The sequence below is a fragment of the Salmo salar genome, chromosome 06 (genome assembly GCF_965601325.2).
Source record: "Salmo salar chromosome 06, fSalSal1, whole genome shotgun sequence".
Lineage (NCBI taxonomy): Eukaryota > Metazoa > Chordata > Actinopteri > Salmoniformes > Salmonidae > Salmo > Salmo salar.
This window is the reverse complement of record NC_138296.1, coordinates 24,162,283-24,178,132: the sequence shown is the minus strand read 5'-3', so window position 1 is coordinate 24,178,132 and position 15,850 is coordinate 24,162,283. Positions and strand designations below refer to the sequence as shown.

Here is a 15,850-nt window from a genome sequence, read left to right as displayed (position 1 = left end):
TATGGGAAAAAAAGAAGAATTGGGTCCCTGGGCATAGGCAATAACCAGGGCCCAGAGTTTTACCTGGGTCAAATCACATGGTCAGGATTCTGGGAAAACTCTGGTCCCAGACCACTTCCCAGGTATTTATTTTGTCCTCGTTAGTTCTAATGAGTAGGCATGGAACTACCAGCTGATTTGATAGCTACAGTTATGTAACACTGTTAATTAGTCCAGGTCATTAGTCAATTAACAGATCAGCCAGTTAACGTGATTCAATCATTTGTTGGAAGGAGAACCTGCAAAACACAGGGACCACCGAAGACTGGGAATGAGGACTAATGTCATAATGACACACACGCACACAGAGCATGAGCAACGCTGGCTACATGACATCATGCAGTGATAGTGAGAATGGAAAGGAGAAGGTGAGGGTGGATGCCATGGTTTGTGTGTCATGTGGAGGTCAGAGTGACTCAGGGTACAGTACCAGCAATCAGGACTGATAGGAGAGGGGTCAATGGCTGCCCTAACATTTGCCTATATGCACAGGTCTAGGATCAGCTTACACTCCTGGTTTAATGGTTCTGGGTAAAAGTATACCCATATGCACAGATCTAGGATCAGTTTACCTTCCTCAGATCCTAACCTGAACCATTAATTAAAACATCCGTGTCACGATGTAACTGAATCCTAGCCGATCTCTTCCGATCTCCTTTTAGTTGCTGATCACAAAGATCCAAGAGAAGGAGATACTGAGAAGTTACACAGAAGGACACAGACTAGTGGTGTTGAGAGCAGAAGACTATGATGGAGAAGAGATCATGTTCAAGCTGCCAGGCATCTGATATCATATCGACAATCTAGTCTTTAGAATGTAGATTCTCTAACAGATCAAATTCCACTGTTGTGTACCGATATGAGATGGACATAAACGTATCATGCTCTTAAAGATTCTATTAGATCTTTTGGGACTTTGACGAGAGATGTTGAAACAAAGAATGAAGAAAGGAAAACAACAGGTACTGTTGTGTTGGATGCTCCATACACTAGGTCACTAGCGGTAGATAGAAAACTCACTCAAAGGTAAAACAGAGGGTGAGTTACTGTAAGGGAATTCCCCACAGACTCACGTGATCTGCATTATGATATGAAAGTCAGATCATACGGACGTTTGGCTGTCTAGCTAACTAAACTCCTTTCCAGCAACTTCACAATGTGTTGTTTTTAAGCCTTATTCACAGATTCCGGATGTTGACCATTACGCAAAGACAACTTTGCAAAGTCAACAGGGTTGACATAGCATGGTCAACAAAGTTGACATACAAAAGTATGTGGACATCCCTTCAAATTAGTGGATTCTGCTATTTCAGCCATACCCGTTGCTGACAGGTGTATAAAATCAAGCTCACAGCCATGCAATCTCCAGACAAACATTGGCAGTAGAATGGACTTACTGAAGAGCTCAGTGACTTTCAATGTGGCACCGTCATAGGATGCCACCTTTCCAACAACTCAGTTTGTAAAATTTCTGCCCTGCTAGAGCTACCCCGGGTCAACTGTAAGTGCTGTTATTGTGAAGTGGAAACGTCTAGGAGCAAAAACAGCTCAGCTGTAAAGTGGTAGGCCACATAAGCTCACAGAACAAGACTGCCGAGTGCTGAAGTGCGTAAAAATCGTCTGACCTCGGTTGCAACACTCACTACCGAGTTCCAAACTGCCTCTGGAAGCAACGTCAGCACAATAACTGTTTGTCCGGAGGTTAATGAAATGGATTTCCATGGCCTAGCAGCCGCACACAAGCCTAAGATCACCATGCACAATGCAAAGCATCGGCTGGAGTGGTGTAAAGCTCGCCGCATTGGACTCTGGAAATGCGATCTCTGGAGTGGGAAATCACACTTCACCATCTGGGTTTGGCAGATGCCAGGAGAACACTACCTGCCTTAAAGCATAGTGCCAACTATAAAGTTTGGTGAAGGATGAATAATGGTCTGGGGCTGTTTTTCATGGTTCGGGCAAGGCCCCTTAGTTCCAGTGAAGGGACATCTTAACACTACAGCATACAATGACATTCTAGACGATTCTGTGCTTCCAACTTTATGGCAACAGTTTTGGGAAGGCCCTTTACTGTTTCTGCATGAAAATACCCCCGTGCACAAAGCAAGGTCCATACAGAAATGGTTTGTCGAGATTGGTGTAGAAGAACTTGACTGGTCTGCACAGAGCCCTGACCTAAACCACATCGAACACATTTGGGATGAATTGAAATGCCAACTGCGAGCCAGGCCTAATTGCACAACATCAGCGCCTGATCTCACTAATGCTCGTGGCTGAATGCAAAAAAATCCCTGCAGCAATGTTCCAACGTCTAGTGGAAAGCATTCCCAGAAGAGTGGAGGCTGTTATAGCAGCAAAGGGGGGACCAAGTCCATAATAATGCCCATGATTTCGGAATGAGATGTTCGACGAGCAGCTGTCGACACACCATGGTCAACAGGGTTGACATAGAAGGAGCATAATTGAAATAAATAATAAAGTATGGAACAGTTTTATACCAATCACAACAACAATCAATGCGTCAGATCATCCACAAGAATTGTAGCTAATAGGTTTAATATGTTAAATGGGTTAATGAACTAGTGTCCAGTGTTAAAACAGGACTACTATGCTAGTTATTTTTAAATATGTGTAGTATATTATCTCCACTGAACAAAAATATAAACACAACATGTAAATTGTTTGTCCCATGTATTGGTCCCAAGCTGATTACACGGCATGATCATTACACAGGTGCACCTTGTGCTGGGAACAACAAAAGGCCACTCTAAAATGTGCAGTTTTGTCATACAACACAAAGCCACAGATGTCTCAAGTTTTGAGGGATCGTGCAACTGGCATGCTGACTGCAGGAATGTCCACCAGAACTGCTGCCAGAGAATTTAATGTTAATTTCTTTAGCATAAGCCGCCTTAATGTCGTTTTAGAGAATTTGGCAGTACGTCCAACCGGCCTCACAATCGCAGACCACGTGTATGGCGTCATGTGGGCGAGCGATTTGCTGATGTCAACATTGTGAATAGAGTGCCCCATGGTGGTGGTGGGGTTATGGTATGGGCAGGCATAAGCTACAGACAACGAACACAATTGCATTTTATTGATGGTAAATTGAATGCACAGAAATACTGTGAAGAGATTCTGAGGCCCATGTTTAAAAAAATATATCTGTGACCAACAAATGCATATCTGTATTCCCAGTCATGTGAAATCCATGGATTAGGGCCTAATGAATTTATTTCAACTGACTAATTTCCTCATATGAACTGTAACTCAGTAACATCTTTGAAATTGTTGCATGTTGCGTTTATATTTTTGTTCAGTATAGTTCAATAAAATGTATCTATAGACCGTTAGCTTGACAATGCATGTGACAGAGATGATGATACTTATCGCTACACAGACGTATGAACCAGGTCGAATCAGCAATAATGATACTGTTGACAACAAAACTGATGTCAACCATAGAACAAATCTATAATGTCAACAGCCATGGCAACTTACCACCTGTTGTGCAGCAGTAAAGTATCTGTACCTCTCCTGGGTTTAGTGTGTGACGGTTAGACATGAACTGTTTGTGACTGATGAAAACCCACACCTGGCCCTGGGGACCAAGCAGACCTTTCACTTCATCCATGAAGGGAGGATGAGAGGACCAGGACCAACAGTAGGAGGGACAGAGTGAAGGGAGTCCACATTTGTAACAGTAGGTAGGTGTGTGTTTGTATTCAGAATATGCACAACAACTCAGATTCACCAGCTCAGAGGTCCTAGGAGTTTTGATTCCTTTCAGAGCACACAAGGACAAATTAAGATTCTAACAGCTTATTTATTCATCATTGTGTGGGTATTGTACAATTGGAGTCGTCGTCTGGCTTTTTCTAACGTGTCTCCATTCTACTGTTGGCGCTAGCTGGTTTAGTAGTGCTGGGATATGGATTGTCAGGGGGATGGATGGATGGGGGGGGGGATGGTGCCAGCGGTGTAGGGGGGAATATGGATGATGGGGTGATTGGACATAGGGGGAGGACACTGAGGATGGAGTCCTCACCATTCCTTGGGTAATAAGCCAGCTGTCTATGGGCAGCTCCAACTCTGGGTTATCATCCCCTATGACCCTCAGCTGAATCAACAACAGAACAACACCTTACACAAGATAGAAGATAGATAGAGGAAGCCCCAGACCAGAGCAACAGAGCACAGAGAGGAAACAGAGAAATCAAATGCAATGCAACAACCCAGACTAAAGAAAAGATGGGGAGAGGAAAGGATGGGGGGAACAAACAAGAGGAAAAATACAGACTCATTGCAATTAAAAGGTGAACGCATGGGGAAAGGAGGAAGAAAATAAGGATAGTTTGAACCCTCAGCTGATCACTAAGCCCCAGACAGGCAGATACATTCCATCTGAGGCAGTCTCAACTGGCACTGGAGGGTGTGTGTAATCAGTTTGTGTAATCAGTGTGTGTGTGTGAGAGAGTTTAGATTTCATAATACTTTATGTCTGGCCTTACAGGTGTAGAACCTGATTATTACAAAGTGCCTTGTTAGAACTGACTGACTGTGGTACAAGAAGTGGAATGAAAAAATAAATACAAGACTTTTGACAATTTGAAGGAGAAAATGTGACATGCAAAAAGTGGAATTCAATAGCATGGTTTCCTATGACCTTTGACACCCATAACGTGACAAAATACTGTCTTACAGAGAGCAATGACCAAGACAAGAGGAAAAAACACCAAACACTACTGAGGAATGACAGAATGACCAAGTAATGTTTATAGTTTAAAATGTCTAGAGAGAGTATTACATGTAGCTCTTTAGAATACCTAGTTATACTAAACTACAAGCCAGGCGGTAGTATGTGCTTGTTACTCCAACAGTGTAGTTCACCATACAGAGCTGGCTAGCCATGGTCTGCTACTGTATTCATCTGGTAGTACTCCTGGAAAGTCAGAGGCTGCGTCCCAAATGGCACCCTATTCCCTATATAGTTCACTACCTTTTGACCAGGGCACTATATAGGGAATAGGGTGCCATTTGTGGTACAGAGAGCCGAGGTCAACTAACATCACACTACAGGCCATCACATGCAGAGAGAGGAGACCATGAGCTGAGAGATTAACCTTAACCATTTTAACAGCACGTCAACCACACTCTACACTTCAATATGGGGGGATGTGAATCTAAACTACATCCTCCAGCATGCTTTGGTGCACTCACCCCTCCAGTGGCGTTCTGTTGCCTGACGTCCAGAGCTGAGGCAAGCCCGCCCAGGGCTCGAGGGTCCTCGTACTTCACACTGACCACACACACACACACAGAGAACAAGTTAGAGCCCGTCCCACTATGTGGCATGGAGATGGTTCTGGAAGGCTGAGAGTGGCTCTAGAACAGGAGTGGACAACACCACATTCACAACTCTGGTCCTGGGGGACAGCAAATTGCAGGCTTTTGTTCCAGCCCAGTTCTAACACACCAGATAGATTTTATTAATCAGGTGTGCCATTGCGGGACTGTGATCAAAAGCCTGGAGAGCTAAGCTTGAGGAAGCCATACTTTTTGCGTTGATCTGCCAGAGAGCTGGTCCTGGTCTGAGCAAACATGTCAAAGTCGTCTCCAGGGTTGTGGCCCGACAGAGAGGACAGGGTACCACTGACACTGTCCCCACCCACATCTGAGAGACAGAGGGAAGGGGAGGAGGGAGGGCAGAGAGAGAGAGGCAGACAGGCTCAGAGAGAGAGAGGCAGAGGAGAGAAGAGAAAGAAATGAAGAAAGTTGATAGAGGGTGTAAAAGGGGGAGTGGGGAAGAGAGTAAAAGAAAGAAATGAGATCTAAATGTCCACAATGACAGTCATCATCCCGCACCAGTCCTCTAGAATCAATGACAGTCATCATCCCGCACCAGTCCTCGAGAATCAATGACAGTCATCATCCCGCACCAGTCCTCGAGAATCAATGACAGTCATCATCCCGCACCAGTCCTCGAGAATCAATGACAGTCATCATCCCGCACCAGTCCTCTAGAATCAATGACAGTCATCATCCCGCACCAGTCCTCTAGAATCAATGACAGTCATCATCCCGCACCAGTCCTCTAGAATCAATGACAGTCATCATCCCGCACCAGTCCTCTAGAATCAATGACAGTCATCATCCCGCACCAGTCCTCTAGAATCAATGACAGTCATCATCCCGCACCAGTCCTCTAGAATCAATCATCATTCAGAAGCACCTCTCAAACTCCACTCACTGTGTTTGTCCCAAATGGCACCCTATTTCATATGGGTCCTGGTCAAATGTAGTGCACTATATAGGCAATAGGGTGCCATTTGAGACGCAAGCGCTGTAGCGCAAAGGAGCATATTCTCCCCCTTTTTCTGTGTCTCAGGCCTCAGCCAGAGCATAGTGCCACGGAGTGCAGCAACATCATTTAGGCTAACAGAGGAGTCATTTACAGAGACTTATAGAGCAGGGCTTATTTCCCATTAGAGCTCTGATTAGAAACCTTCTTACACTCCACTGCCCTTGTGTGAGTGTGTGAGTGTGTGAGTGAGTGAGTGAGTGAGTGAGTGAGTGAGTGAGTGAGTGAGTGAGTGAGTGAGTGAGTGAGGCTGGGGCTGCATGTATGGGCGGTGTGTTGCTTGCTATGGGCTACGCATCATTACAGTATAGCGTACCTAGCATCTGTATATAGTACACAGAGTATCATTTATGTTCCTACTGAACCATTCCCCATCCTTACCCAGGCCGGCGAGCTGAGTGGACAGAGTTGAGGGACCGGAGGTAGGGTCTTGGATCAGGGCCCGGGCAGGGGAGGCTGTAGCCCCAGCCCTGGGGGCGGTCACAGGGGAGGCTGTAGCCCCAGCCCTGGGGGCGGTCACAGGGGGGATGCTGGACGGGGGTGTGGAGGTGGCTCGGAGGCTGACCACAGCGGGCGAGCCTGGCGTTAGGTCTATCAGGTTGTCCTCTGTGGCTTCACTTAGCATCTGGAGGGAGACAACAGAACACAGTCAACACATACAGCAGTGGCTCCAGGAGAGAAAATGAACAGAGGTAGAAGGATGGATGGAGGTAATGGAGATGTTTACTAGTCCAACACATCACTGTCCTCTACGTTAGACTACGGACATCAGAGGGCTTTACGAGAGAGAGAGAGAGAGAGAGAGAGAGAGAGAGAGAGAGAGAGAGAGAGAGAGAATATTCTAGTTCTCTGGAACAACAGCACTATATAAAAGGTTCCATGTGAACATGTCATATGGTCCAATAAGAAGGTCCATACGTTACAGTAGTAAGACATGTTTCAACATTCTCCTGATTGACTCTATTCATCTCAAGACAGAGCTGGGATAGAATGGAGTGCTGCCATACTTGCCTCCATTAGCTGACCACGACACAGAGAAACAGAGAAACACAGAGACATAAAACTGCTATACACATGCAGCAAATCAGTCACAAACACTGACAAATCTAAATCATATTGTATTTCAGAAAATACATTGAAAATGGACTGAAACAAATCAGACAATCAAATCAAATGTTATTTGTCACATGCTTCGTAAATAACAGTTGTAGAGTAACTGTGAAATGCTGACTTACCATCCCAACAACACAGAATACAATAACAAATTCTTCAAATAATATAACTAAATTGTAGCACGAGGAATAAATACACAATGAGTAATGATAGCTTGGCTATATACATGGGCTATCAGTACCAATCTGATGGGCAGGGGTACGAGGTCATTGAGATAGATATGTACATATCGGTAGGAGTAAAGTGACTAGACTACAGCATAATAAACAGTAGCAGCAGTGTATGTGATGAGTGTGGAAATGTGGAAGTACGTGTGATGTGTGATGTGTGATGTGTGTGTGTGTGTGTGTGTGTGTGTGTGTTGGAGTGTCAGCGTAAAGTAAGTGCTGTGGTAATCACAACAAAGTGACAGATAGTAACATGTATATCCACTCCTGTTGAGTTGATCATAGAAGTATAGATCAGTGAGATAACTCACCCCGTTATTCTGCGCCGCTCTACCCAACCGGTACCTCTCATACCTGCAACACACCACAAGTCCTCAGAGTTCCATGTAAAGAACACGTAGGCATTGGCATCAATCATACATTTACATTTCTGTCATCTATAAAACAACATGAAAGGAACGCTTTGACTTTTTGAGACCATGGAATGTTTAATAGAAGTGTATGCTCCAGATAGGTCCCCTGAGAACTAAGATGTTTAACTTTGCTCTTGTAGGTAGGACCTGCTGGGAAAATGTGCTCTACATGCAACATCATGTCACAGCAGATATCCTTGTTCACCAGTGGACTTTGTGTAGCTGGAAGCATAAGAAGTCAAGTAAGCCTAATTGTGTGTGTGTGTGTGTGTGTGTGTGTGTGTGTGTGTGTATTGTCTTGCCCATGTCTGTGCGTTACCTCTCGTATCGTAGGAAGATGTTGTTGAGGTCGTCGTTGACGTGCAGCAGCTCCTCTGTCACCTCCTCGTTGGAGACCCGGGAGATCAGCTCCACCACCCGCTGCTGCATGGCCCTGCACGTCCTGTTCAGCTCCTACACACACACACACACACACACACACACACACACACACACACACGGTGGGGGACACAGACACAGGGTGGGGACAGAACATCACTGATGGAAAGGTGAGTCTGTCACTCAGAAGGTGGAAGACTAGAATTCTCTAAAACAGGTCTCTAGCCAGCCAGTAGCCATACATGTCCATCATTAGACTCAGTTGTGTTACTTAGTAAGAGAAATCACAACACCTACCTTTTATTTATTGAATCACAGTTTAACTGTATTACCTAAAGTCACCTCATAAAACAGTGGAAAGGTCACCTGATTCAAATACCTATCCATCACACCCTCAGTCACTATGGCAACTGCTCAGCCTCCGACCGCAAAGCACTACAGAGGGTAGTGCAGTGCGAACGGCCCAGAGCATCACTGGGACCAAGCTTCCTGCCATCCAGGACCTCTATACCAGGTGGTGTCAGAGGAAGGCCCTAAACATTGTTAAAGACTCCAGCCACCGTAGTCATAGACGGTTCTCTCTGCTACCGCACGGCAAGCGGTACTGGAGCACCAAGTCTAGGTCCAAGAGGCTAAATGAGTTCCAACACATTTCAGTTGAGCAGCAGGGTGACTACGGCAGGGAAGGTATAAACTTGTATTTAGGGGTAAAAAAAACTAAAAACTAAACAGATGGAGCGCTATGGGTAAATTTCTTTAATGGTGCGTGCAGTGCACAGCTGTCTCAAATTCTCAATGATGAAAAGCTTCCACAGTTAGGACAGAGAAATAGAATTACTAGACTGAATGTCCCCATTCAAGTCAATGTTATGGAATTGTGAGGGCCTCCCAAGTGGCGCAGTGGTCTAAGGCACTGCATCGCAGTGCTAGCTGGGCCACTAGAGATTCTGGGTTCGAGTCCAGACTCTGTCGCAGCCGACCGGGAGACCCATGGGGCGGCGCACAATTGGCCCAGCGTCGTCCAGGATTTTTCAAAAATTTTGAAAAATGGTGTGTAATTCTATTTCTATGGGGGATGTAGTATCTGACCTGGAGTTATAGAACTATAATTACTTGAATGGGCATCCCCATTCAAGTCAATGTTCTATCATTGTATTTCTATGCTGGGTGTAGTCCATTCTATGCATAGTCACTCTACCTACATGTACACAGCACCTCAACTAACCGGTGCCCCCGCACATTGACTCTGTACCGGTACCCCCCTGTATATAGTCTCGCTATTGTTATTTTACTGCTGCTCTGTAATTAGTTGTTACTTTTAATTACTTGTTACTTTCAACAAGATCAGCATCTAGGGACAACTTCACCCAACACCAACTCTCACTTAAGCAAGTACAGTACAGTAACATTTGTTGTTCCCCTCCCCTCACCCCTAGAGCGGTGGTACTACTCCCCCGAGAGCGGTGGTACTACTCCCCCGAGAGCGGTGGTACTACTCCCCCGAGAGCAGTGGTACTACTCCCCCGAGAGCAGTGGTACTACTCCCCCGAGAGCAGTGGTACTACTCCCCCGAGAGCAGTGGTACTACTCCCCCGAGAGCAGTGGTACTACTCCCCCGAGAGCAGTGGTACTACTCCCCCGAGAGCAGTGGTACTACTCCACCGAGAGCAGTGGTACTACTCCACCGAGAGCAGTGGTACTACTCCACCGAGAGCAGTGGTACTACTCCCCCGAGAGCAGTGGTACTACTCCCCCGAGAGCAGTGGTACTACTCCCCCGAGAGCAGTGGTACTACTCCCCCGAGAGCAGTGGTACTACTCCCCCTAGAGCAGTGGTACTACTCCCCCTAGAGCAGTGGTACTACTCCCCCTAGAGCAGTGGTACTACTCCCCCTAGAGCAGTGGTACTACTCCCCCTAGAGCAGTGGTACTACTCCCCCTAGAGCAGTGGTACTACTCCCCCTAGAGTGGTACTACTCCCCCTAGAGTGGTACTACTCCCCCTAGAGTGGTACTACTCCCCCTAGAGTGGTAGTAGCCTAGTGGTTAGAGCGTTGGGCCAGTAACCGAAAGTTTGCTGGATTGTATCGCCAAGCTGACAAGGTACAAATCTGTTGTTCTGCTCCTGAACAAGGCAGTTAACCCACTGTTCCCCGGGTGCGGAAGACGTGGATGTCGATTAAGGCAGCCCCCCACACCTCTCTGATTCAGAGGGGTTGGGTTAAATGCTGAAGACACATTTCAGTTGTACAACTGACTAGGTATCCCCCATTCCCCTAAAGTGGTGGTACTACTCCCCCTAGAGTGGTGCTACTACTCCCCCTAGAGTGGTGGTACTACTCCCCCTAGAGTGGTGGTACTACTCCCCCTAGAGTGGTGGTACTACTCCCCCTAGAGTGGTGGTACTACTCCCCCTAGTGGGCTAAATGAGTTCCAACACATTTCAGTTGAGCAGCAGGGTGACTACGGCAGGGAAGGTATAAACTTGTATTTAGGGGTAAAAAAAACTAAAAACTAAACAGATGGAGCGCTATGGGTGAATTTCTTTAATGGTGCGTGCAGTGCACAGCTGTCTCAAATTCTCAATGATGAAAAGCTTCCACAGTTAGGACAGAGAAATAGAATTACTAGACTGAATGTCCCCATTCAAGTCAATGTTATGGAATTGTGAGGGCCTCCCAAGTGGCGCAGTGGTCTAAGGCACTGCATCGCAGTGCTAGCTGGGCCACTAGAGATTCTGGGTTCGAGTCCAGACTCTGTCGCAGCCGACCGGGAGACCCATGGGGCGGCGCACAATTGGCCCAGCGTCGTCCAGGATTTTTCAAAAATTTTGAAAAATGGTGTGTAATTCTATTTCTATGGGGGATGTAGTATCTGACCTGGAGTTATAGAACTATAATTACTTGAATGGGCATCCCCATTCAAGTCAATGTTCTATCATTGTATTTCTATGCTGGGTGTTGTCCATTTTCTGACCTGAAGGAGTTCCAGGTCCGAGGAGTCCTCCTGTCCAGGCACCATCTCAGTCAGCATCTCTGACATCACTTTGGTGTTTCCCCTCACAATGTCCAGTTCACTGCGCAACCGGGCGATCTGAGGAGGACACACAGGCGGCAAGGGTCAGAGAGAGAGAAAGTATTCCCTGATCTGATCAAAGCTACGTGGAGGCACCCTTGCTTTTGCCCATCTACGCATGTTAGATCAGTGTGTATAAGGTAGTTGTTGTGAAATTGTTAGATATTACTGCACGGTCGGACCTAGAAGCACAAGCATTTCGCTACACTCGCATTAACATCTGCTAACCATGTGTATGTGACCAATAAAATTTGATAACACCCAGGAGGGGAGGAAGGAAGGATGTATGTTGACAGTTTTCAAACAGGGCCCAAGATTGTGCATAAAGGCCTACAGGATGCATCTCAATTCTTTTAATATCCTTTCCTTCATCCTCACTAACCTATTAGAACTTGATCGGTGAAAACAAGTGCCATACAGTATGGTTCTCACATATCATACCAGTGCAGTTGAAGGAGAGTAGGGGAAGAGAGGAGGAAGGGAAGAGAGGAGAGGAGAGGAGAGGAGAGGAGAGGAGAGGAGAGGAGAGGAGAGGAGAGGAGAGGAGAGGAGAGGAGAGGAGAGGAGAGGGGATGCCACTTAACATTAGTGAGATGCACCCCCGTATTATGCATATCAAGTTCTTTGACGCAACCCTCAGGACAGGAGATACTTGTTTTTTTATTGGACAACGTCCAGTGAGTTCTTTTCCGTTTTGGGCCTAATGAACATGACCCTGGCAGTAGTTTAACATTAGCCGTCAGAGGCCATCTTTATCCTCACCTGTTCAGGGTTGGCGGTGATGGGGCCCTGTACGTTGGGGATGTGTGGTATCTGTAGGACGGGGATGTGGGGGACGGGGGCCGGAGCCGGGGCGGCTGCAGGCTTGGGGAGGGTGGCTGTGGCTGCAGCGTGGGGCTGGATGGGGGCTTTGTACTTTAGTACAGCTGGGTCCACCTCTGGTAGACCCTGTAGAGAGAACACAACATGTAGTTAGTTAGCAGAGCTCTGTAGAGAGAACACAACATGTAGTTAGTTAGCAGAGCTCTGTAGAGAGAACACAACATGTAGTTAGTTAGCAGAGCTCTGTAGAGAGAACACAACATGTAGTTAGTTAGCAGAGCTCTGTAGAGAGAACACAACATGTAGTTAGTTAGCAGAGCTCTGTAGAGAGAACACAACATGTAGTTAGTTAGCAGAGCTCTGTAGAGAGAACACAACATGTAGTTAGTTAGCAGAGCTCTGTAGAGAGAACACAACATGTGGCGCACGCGCGTGTTGGGTCTCACCCTCTGTGGTGTGCGGATGCGTGTTGGGTCTCACCCTCTGTGGTGTGCGGATGCGTGTTGGGTCTCACCCTCTGTGGTGTGCGGATGCGTGTTGGGTCTCACCCTCTGTGGTGTGCGGATGCGTGTTGGGTCTCACCCTCTGTGGTGTGCGGATGCGTGTTGGGTCTCACCCTCTGTGGTGTGCGGATGCGTGTTGGGTCTCACCCTCTGTGGTGTGCGGATGCGTGTTGGGTCTCACCCTCTGTGGTGTGCGGATGCGTGTTGGGTCTCACCCTCTGTGGTGTGCGGATGCGTGTTGGGTCTCACCCTCTGTGGTGTGCGGATGCGTGTTGGGTCTCACCCTCTGTGGTGTGCGGATGCGTGTTGGGTCTCACCCTCTGTGGTGTGCGGATGCGTGTTGGGTCTCACCCTCTGTGGTGTGCGGATGCGTGTTGGGTCTCACCCTCTGTGGTGTGCGGATGCGTGTTGGGTCTCACCCTCTGTGGTGTGCGGATGTGTGTTGGGTCACACCCTCTGTGGTGTGCGGATGCGTGTTGGGTCACACCCTCTGTGGTGTGCGGATGTGTGTTGGGTCACACCCTCTGTGGTGTGTGGATGTGTGTTGGGTCTCACCCTCTGTGGTGTGTGGATGGGTGACAGAGCATCCAGGTCAGCCATGGGGAACTCGATGCCTTTCCTCTTCAGCTCCTCATAAATATGGACCACCCCCGTCAGGTCAGGGCTACTCCTGAAGGCATCCGCCCAGGCCTGGCAACACACAGACAAACACAGAATAAGGTCCGGAAGCAACACCGAGCCGTTACATCCTGGTGGACATGTGAGAGGAGTGGATAGATGAAGGCCAAATGGTGAGGGCCCAGGTGTTGTGTTGCTGACTTCAGTCCTGTGTGTGTGTGTGTTCAGTCTCTGGTTACCTGCCTGGAGCAGCTCAGGTACAAGGTGTCCTTTCTCCTCCTCTCACTGTATTTAGAGGGGTTTGTTTGAGGTGTCTGGACTCATTTTGGATGTAGGGTTTTCCTAACTGCTGCAGCCTGGCCTCTTACAGCTCTCTGTCTAATGCGTGAGAGATGGGAGGTTGGAGCCTAGGGATTTCTTAGATCAATATAATGTACCTGGATCAGAGCCAGGACTTTGTCCTGTACAATGGTGGGAGGGTTGGTTTTGGGGGAGATGATTTTGACGAGGACACCATCAATGAAGTCCCGGTTAGCCACGAGGACGTGAAACCGGTGGCCGCAGTTCTTTACACACGTCTCCAGCACCTAAAAATGGAAAGATAGAGGTAAAACATCAGAAAGAAAGAAAGGATATATCTAAACAATGTTTCCCATGCCAATAAAGCCCCTTAAATTGAAATTGAGAGAGGAGAGAAAACATCAGAAAGAAAGTATGATAGAGAGAAACTCCCTGTAAGAAGAGAAGTGTGGTCAGATATTGATAAAGAGCTGACTTCTGTCATGGAATACAGGAGCTTTGATGCAGCAAAAAAAAAAATCAAGATCCACATAAACAAAATAAAATATGAAGACAGAAAAAACATAAGAGTTGAGAAATCGCCTGAGGGAGAAGTCACAGTGAGACACAGCAGACAGCTAATTCATGAACGTGTGTTGGTGGCTTTTTGAAGCTCAGGTTTGAAGAACAAGTGTAACAGATAATAGCACTGTCCTAGTTAAGCATGCATGCGTGTTCGCAAATGTGGTAAGTGTGCTCTAAATGTGAAAGGTCTGTGTGTCTGTTTCTCTTCCCAGAGACTAGGTTGTTGTTGAGGGGGAGGTCAGACAATAAGCCTCACTAGGCCTAGCTCTGTCCGCGTATAACGGGCTTTAGAAAATACATCCCATTGATTTGAATGGTCAGGTTCTACCGCTGGGTAGCAGATTGTGGGCTCAAGACATTCCAAAACATCTCCAGATGCACTTGGACACATGATCAGTGATGTAACCTGCATGTTTCAGGCTTTTCAACACCACACACCCTCTATTGTTCATCTGAAAAGATTTAGGTGGGTCAACGTTGGGAACCCAAATAGAGCCTGTCTCACCGTCAATCCTAGCATCACCTCCCGGTAGTTCCTGTTCCCACTCAGTCTCTTCTTCAGCGCCCGGATGGCGTCTTTAGGCCTGCAGGAACACAAAACATAGAAACTTAGCTAAGCCCACAGAGATCCTGTTAGCGTTCTGCAAGTCATTCTTTGATTAACCAGCTAATCTTAAAATGTAAAGTAAAAGTATGCATGGCATTCTTGGATTAGCATAGGGCTTTGGTCATGCTATCAACTCAACCCGTTGTTTTTATTGACCTAAACCACCTTAGCCGTGGCGTTGTTGATTTTGTATGAAGCCGTGCGCAGGTCTCAGGAGTGGGGCGTCACAAGGCAACTAGCAGTAAATATCTTTCCTCCGTGGGGCAATAACCACACATTGATACCTACCTGGCAGTCTAAACACACACACTTCATTAAAGGCCCAGTGCAGTCAAAACTCAGTTTTTTGTATCATATTGTACAACAGCTGTTAAAACTAACACTGTGAAAGTTTGAAATAATGTGATCAGTGTTATTTCCTAATAATTGCTGGTTAAAAATATAATTTACACAGGACCTTCTAATCAGCAGGTTTTGCATGGATGGAGTTGTGGCTTGCCTGGTGACATCACTAAGCAGTATACAATAATAGACCAATAACAAAGAGTTCCAAACCAATAACAGTTTTGAGGTTACATATCCCTCCCATTAAGCCCCTCAGACCAGCTCCCAAACGGTCCTAGCAAAATTCAAAAGTAACAGTCAGTATCTGGTGTGGCCACCAGCTGCATTAAGTACTGCAGTGCATCTCCTCCTCATGGACTGCACCAGATTTGTCAGTTCTTGCTGTGAGATGTTAACCCACTCTTCCACCAAGGCACCTGCAAGTTCCCGGACATTACTGGGGGGAATGGCCCTAGCCCTTATCATCCGATCCAACAGGTCCCAGACG

The 15,850-nt window shown here is 46.8% G+C and overlaps 1 protein-coding gene across 2 annotated transcripts in view; it reads right to left on the bottom strand.

Moving 5' to 3' along the window:
- Positions 1-15,850, bottom strand: part of LOC106606598 (TOM1-like protein 2) — a 36,911-nt gene that overhangs the window by 5,734 nt on the left and 15,327 nt on the right. The window contains exons 3-13 of one of the 2 annotated variants that reach the window (XM_045719959.2): positions 14,917-14,995; positions 13,985-14,134; positions 13,485-13,619; positions 12,367-12,552; positions 11,506-11,622; positions 8,473-8,606; positions 8,052-8,094; positions 6,782-7,025; positions 5,596-5,713; positions 5,260-5,338; positions 4,088-4,159 (exon numbers count right to left, since the gene is read on the bottom strand). In XM_045719959.2, the coding sequence (XP_045575915.2) occupies positions 4,088-4,159; positions 5,260-5,338; positions 5,596-5,713; positions 6,782-7,025; positions 8,052-8,094; positions 8,473-8,606; positions 11,506-11,622; positions 12,367-12,552; positions 13,485-13,619; positions 13,985-14,134; positions 14,917-14,995 (1,357 nt within the window). The remainder of the gene's footprint in view (positions 1-4,087; positions 4,160-5,259; positions 5,339-5,595; positions 5,714-6,781; positions 7,026-8,051; positions 8,095-8,472; positions 8,607-11,505; positions 11,623-12,366; positions 12,553-13,484; positions 13,620-13,984; positions 14,135-14,916; positions 14,996-15,850) is intronic. The other variant, XM_045719961.2, reaches the window with a different exon arrangement.